The following is a 7,022-nucleotide window of genomic DNA, read 5'->3' as shown; positions in this document are numbered from 1 at the left end:
GATCGCCAAATCTATTTCTTGTAATTAGTGCTTATCATGATAAATGTTTTTATCTATGAGACGCTTAAAAAGGTCAATAGTGCTTGTGAACTATACGTTTTTTTCTATTTATGTGAATTAATGTACCGGGATGTGAATAAGCAATTTAAGCGAATTAAACATGATTACAAATATGTATATGAAGTAGTTATATATTTCAATTTTAATCATTGAATTATCTTTACAATTTTTAAATAGATTTGATGTCTTTCACATTTGTAAACTGCAATTTGAATAAATGTTTGCACAAATTATTTTAATACACCAGACATACATATCCAAATGTATTTCATATGTTAATATAATAAATTGATACTCGGAGTCTAAATGTTTGAAACGTCAAACACATAATACAAACGTTGCAAGATTTGATATGAAAAAGACAAAAAAATTTAGCTACATTCGAACAATTGAATGTGAGCTGAAAAATGATAGACATGTAAGACGATGGAACATTCATTTATTGCAAGGTAATTCTACAACTTTCTATTTCGTATCATCATTGTTGAAGTCTGAATAGTGTCAAATGTCTTTCGCCAGTAGTACCAATTTATTCCTTTTGCTCCACTTCCTTTAAACACGCCATTAAGGTTAGAATAATGACAGGCACCAAACCACCAACTTCCTGTATATACAGATGCACAATTTTGACTTCCATTTTTGTCATTGTCATTATCCTTTGTACTGAACCTTGTGTCGTTATGATAGGCCAAGCTGTCACCTAAAAAAAAGAGTTTAAATGTCGATCAAACTTCACACCAGTTTAGTCAATGACATTAAATTCATTACGTTAAAAAAATATTCTTGAACGAAAATAAATTGTAAACTATATTGCTCCAAATACCTGCGTTTCCACTATTACCGCTGATTGTCAATTTGTTATCACTTGATGAGTCACCAATGGAAAAGTGCTGGTATTGAGCATATCCAATGCGTCCATTGGGGCTCTTAAATCAATACACAGCGAAGATGTGCCTCCTGGTGTCAGACGATGTATATGGTCGTTTCCTGATTATAAAGATACAAATATTAATTAAATAATATTGTTTATGCATTTGCCCTTTACAATAATACGATCTGAAAGCACACATAGCCCTTAATAACACAATTTATCATATATTTAGTACAAAATACAGCTATTTTGTATATCTAATAAAGGTTCTTTTTTCCAGTCTATATCACCTACCCTGTATCGCATACCCCGTATCGCATGGCTAAACCCGTATCGCATGGTAAAACCCGTATCGCATGCCTTTTTTTTTTTTCTTTTTTTTTTTAAACTAATTTGTTAAAGTCAGTTTTTTTTATTTTTTTTGTTTAAGAATTTTTTTTCTAAAAATAGTTAAATTTTTTGAATGACGTCATTGTTTGGTCTGAAATGTCACGAACATCAAGTTTTCATATTGTATGTGACGTCACGAACATCAAGTTTTTACAACAATTTTTTTGGCACACTAAATGCAACTATAAAAAATACAAAACACTCAAAATTATGCAATAATAAATCAAAATATATTAAAAAAAACAGATTGTAGGGTAACCTAGGTGCTTCGTATAAATAATTGAGCAGTTATTTTAAAGCTTTGAAACAAGACAATCAGATCAGAAAACAGTTCATATAATATAAAACTCTTCTGTTGAAATATATGATAAAGCGTATAATACATGGCAAAATCCGTATCACATGCTGTATCACCCTCGACCAATATCATCCCTCGGGCCTAAGGGCCCTCGGGCTGATATTGATGTCTCGGGATGATACGACATATGATACGGATTTTGCCATGTATTATTCTCTATAAATTGAGCTTATATGATGTAACTGCAGATCACAAAATTGTTGTATCTCAATGTGATGTTCAGAAAGATAACGACAATATTCGATTGTATGGTAGTGAAAACAATAGACAATGTCTACAGCACTTAGAATCTAAGATGGATTCCTGATAAATATGTTTAAACTAAACTAAAAAACTTCAGAACTTACATGTTCTTCGTAACTATTTCCAGCCATAATATCGATGTTTCTACCACGAAACAGGGTTGACATAATTAGGTTTAAAGATTCTGGTGTTTTATGTATGCTTCAAGGGATAGGATTTTCTAACAAATACTGTTTTCTCTTGTTAAAATGTTAAATTTTTCTTATATTTCAAGTATCGTATATGTATATGCCGAATTGTTTCGGAAAGTTTTTAGATAAGAAAGTTGATAACAGTTTCCCAAGAGAACATAAATGAAAAAAGCAACATATAGATATATCGATCAGTTATACCTAGCCAAAATTCCGCATTTATATCACAAAAGCCATTTTTATACCCCGTCCAACCATGATTGAAAATTGTTGTGCTATTTGTCCTATGTTGAAAAACCTGAAAATAGATTATATTAATATTGAATAATGTATATCAGTCGGTGTGAACTTCTGTATCTCAAAATAAAAAAGGCAGCTTCAGAAGATATGTCGCACACAATGCATCACTTCTATAAAATGTATAGCAAAAAGAAATGCACCTTCGTCAAACCCTATTTCCCTACCGTGTTTGTTTTTACTTTAAGTCATCTCTGATTTATGAGCTCTTCAAACTCTGAATGATGATATGAGTTGTTTAAGACTATATGCATTTCTGAAAACTTTTTATGTTATACACTATTAATATTATGTTTAATCACTTGATCAAGCCTTTCTAACTATTTACCGTCCAGTGCCCACTATCAGTGTCCATGTCACAATACACTTTAAAGCCAGAACCACTATCAGGAAAGATCTTAAATACACCACTCTTGTGAATCTTTTTATCTAATCTTGAACAATCTTTTGGTCTAAATTCTTCTATAAGACAAAACAAACCAAGATATAATGACATACAACTATATAATTAAGGTAATATTTGCTATAAAAAATATTTATTTAAATTAGGAACATTCATAAATCTATTAATATATATCTTTTCTGCTGAGGGACGAAAAACAATTTGCTCAAGTACTTTGGGTCATATTTGAGAATGATTATATATATTATGTTGTTATCAAGATATAATAGATCAAACCTTTAAAATAAAATAGTTATTAAAGATTTTTTTAATTATTTTACTTTTTATAAATACAACATAGATCATTCATGAAAAATCAATAGAATGTTTTAGTCATATTGATTCATGTATAACGTACATATATATATGTGGAGCCTAGGTGTACGAGAGGTGTAGCGCGTCGGGCATCGTTCAAGGCTATCAGTTAGGTTAAACTTGTCTGGTGAGATATCAAACCATTACCTATACTTGTTACCAATGTAGGAAACAAATGCACAGTAAAACTCAGTTTAAAAATAGTTAGAGTTCCATGTCATAACAGGTAACAAAAGAAACAAAGCAAAATGGCAATGATTCATACATTAACAAAGGAGTACTAGCACTTACTGTCATGACAGCTCCAAAGCTCAAATATAGTGATTGAATTATATTCTTAAAGCTTTTTTAATGAAGTGATGCAATATGGAAGAGTTATCGGAATAAATAAAATTCTTATTTTTCATATTCCTAAAAGATTAAAAAAAAACAATATATGAAAATTCGTTATTCTTAATTTTCATTTTGATCTGCGTTTTTTTATTTTTAAACATAGAAATAGAAAACTTATTTAGTTTTCCCGGACTTTTTCTGAAAAATGTAAATTTAAAACTTTGCGGAATTTTACTATCTATACTTCTGTAAATATATGTAAAAATATTGGCTACATATACACTGTTTTACACATGTACAATTTCCATGTTAACTTGTTTAAGTCTCAATTTTTCTTTTCTTACCATAAATCTTAAAATGCATAGTTACATGTACAAAATATGAAAAATTACATTGGCAACGCCTTCCATGAAAATTTTCTTTGCAAGAACAGGCACCATTAATAGACTGACACATGTCTTTGGTCGATCCCTTTTTATCACAGCTACAAGGCTGGTACTTCATACCCATCGAACATTTTGAACTGTTTTACAATCAAATGTAACATTGCAGCATTGTTTGAAACATGTTCTATCCTCCACCTTATCTCCTTTGCATTGTATTCATTGTCCCTTATGTGGTAGTACTATGTATCTTGACCGTTCCTGTTTCCCGTCAATACCACATGCTTTACTACAAAGAGACTAAGATGTCCAATCACTCCATTTACAGTCTTGACGTTCCTACTTTTCACATGTGTGTCCTATAAAATGTGCTTTACACCGACACTGTCAAGTTGAATTGCATATTGGTGAACGTGAACCTATTACGTTACAGTTGCAAGGTTTGCAAACATATGTTATGTTTTTTTTTAAGTAATATATAGGGTCCCATCACGGGCATATCCATCTATGCATTTATTTTTTAACTTCATACTCCTAACTAAATGTAACTCATCACAATGAACATTTGCAGAATTGAAGAGTCTTACTTACTTCAACATATTCAAGAATCAAATAATTGATGCTTAAGTAAGTACCATAGAGTGAACCTAAATCAAAAGCCGTTAACAAATGTGTATCAATAGCTTCTGTGTTAACATTTTGAACAGTTTCATATGCCAGACCTAAGCACTGCATTGAAGAAACCAGACAGTTTTAGCTATATCAAGATCGAGAATGTTGCTAATTTTAGGCACTTCATTCGGTGTTGAGATCACTGACAATAAATTTTTCACTAAAACGATTTGGTTACGTACTTGGCAGTTATCATCATCATAACAATTAGGACAAATGCACATGTCACGTTTTCCATGTGATAGGCGGATGCATTTACCGTTTTGACACTTAGATTTACAAATACCACGTGATAAACATTCTTCAACTCTTAATAAGGACCTTCGTAATTCGTACATATCATTAGTCCATTGATATATCTGTATTGTTGAATCGATATCCTTTTTTGCTAGCTTTCCATACATCATCATAATTTTTTCCGCTTTGAATTGTTTCAAAAGCATGTGTTTTCCAAAGTTCAAAATTATTTTCGTATCACAACCAGATGTTTTCTTCACTTGCTGAATTAGTGACTCCTTCGAAAACCGTGTACTATGTAAAGTTGTTTTTAGAATATGAATAGTAGTCTTCTATATCAAAGTCATTTTAAACAGCTTGATTATCAATGGTAGTCCTACTTCACACTCCGCCCTGTTTGTACATTCGAACTCCTCTAATTTTTCCCAAAAACGGTTCAGGATAACGAAACTAAAATCAATATTTGTCAGCTCAAAAAAAATGTCTCGAAATTCTCTTCCCAACCTTTTGTCGCTTAATTGTTCAAGTTTTTTTGTTTATATCTGTGAAAATCTTTTCAATTCTTTAAACGTATCTAGTTTTGTTTTTAAATTGAATTCTTGAATGAAGGAAGCAAGACTATAACGGTTCCAATAAAATTTGTCAGCAAGTGATTTTGATTAAAAATCTTTGACATTGGTTCGGTGCTTAATAAATCAACAATATGTTTTCAATTCATCAGTTCATCTTTTATTCAAGCTTACTATTTCTCCCTCAGAGCATTCTGGTCCCCATAAATACAGTCATCAAGTAGGACCAACAGGTAACAAATGACTCCCAAAAGTTTCATTTTGCTACAATATGTATTCTATAAAATATATTGATACATATTGGAGATGATATGTCGTTGTAAAAGAAACCTCAAACAACAATAAAAGGTAATAATTACAGCGGTCAATATATTGAAATAATTAAAAACAAAGAAAATAGATAGTACAGACAATAAAACAATAATTCATAATGGTTAGTAAGCACCAATGATAAGAAATGAATATTGTATATACTATCGAGTCAATGATTATTTTTTTTTTTGGGGGGGGGAATTACAATATACATGTACGTACAATAACTAGTTTTCAGGTGTGAATGGTTTTCACTTGAATTACTTTTAGTAACTTTAAGTTAATTCGCCGTTTCATTATCTAATGCATTCCGGGTAATATTTTTGAAAGGGTACACCAAAACGTTGTGATTGGTTTAAAATGTTTTTAACATCCAATGGCGTAACCTTTTTTTTCATTTTGGTGTACGAACGATGAGATTACCTATAGTAATAGTCCTTTAGATTCTGAAAAAGTGAATTGAGTTGTACTTTCCGGTTATCAATTCAAAAAAGTGGTCCATCAATTTGAATTATACCTTTTTAGTATACATTGTATCTAGACATGAACAATATAATCGAACATCGATACAGTGCCATTGTTATCGAATATTTTTAATCATACGCCCTTCAATAATGAAACAATCATATCTAGCTTTAAAAAAGACACAGCATTACTAATGTTTATCTATTCAAACGGGAAAACTAAAATAGCAACCCGATTTATGTTTAGAATCAAAACAGAAAACGAAAAACAGAAATAATATAAATTGAAAACCAATTGTCCAACTAACAGTTGAGTTTTCCGATCTGCATTTCTCATGTTTTGATAGGAAAATATTTACTTCCGAAATAAAATATCAATTCTGGTGACAAAAAAATAGCTTACATTGTATCTAACGCTGTTTCTAAAGGGATATTGATTCTCAAAACTTTTGATTCAAATAAGGAAGATAAGTAAACATTTCCTATTTTTACCAAATTTTACTTCCGGTTTCAATAAGTTAACCTTACTTCAAATTTATTGCAAAAAACAGTTCATGTAATTTTCAAATGAAAATACGAGAAAACCGCTATTTTTGTTTACAAAATGTCCCTTCCGATTGACAGTCTTCAAGATCATAAGACTGACACTCAATTTAAAAGACCTCATGACTTTATCATATACAAATCAGAAATTACACAAAAGCTCAAAATCTATGCTGTCAAAATCATACTTGACCTTGACTTCAATTTTAAGATCATCAAGCAAAGTCCTCAAATCAAAAGAGCCTATGTCACTTATAGTGTTAATTAGTTAAAATACAATAAAGCTTAAGTTAAATATAAGAGAGGTGAAAACTCATTTAATGTCAATTTACACTTTCAATA

The 7,022-nt window shown here is 30.6% G+C and overlaps 1 protein-coding gene across 1 annotated transcript; it reads right to left on the bottom strand.

Annotated features, from left to right (window-relative positions):
• Positions 1–515: 515 nt before the first annotated feature.
• LOC134699361 (techylectin-like protein) lies at positions 516–4,959 on the bottom strand. Its single transcript, XM_063560967.1, has 4 exons — positions 4,815–4,959; positions 2,739–2,872; positions 2,315–2,411; positions 516–760 (listed from the first exon to the last, which is right to left on the bottom strand). The coding sequence occupies exons 1-4, from the start codon at positions 4,957–4,959 to the stop codon at positions 516–518; spliced, it is 621 nt and encodes a 206-aa protein (XP_063417037.1).
• Positions 4,960–7,022: the final 2,063 nt, after the last annotated feature.

Source organism: Mytilus trossulus, unplaced genomic scaffold (genome assembly GCF_036588685.1).
Source record: "Mytilus trossulus isolate FHL-02 unplaced genomic scaffold, PNRI_Mtr1.1.1.hap1 h1tg000050l__unscaffolded, whole genome shotgun sequence".
NCBI lineage: Eukaryota > Metazoa > Mollusca > Bivalvia > Mytilida > Mytilidae > Mytilus > Mytilus trossulus.
The sequence above is the reverse complement of the archived record's forward strand: the minus strand, read 5'-3'. Positions and strand labels throughout refer to the sequence as shown.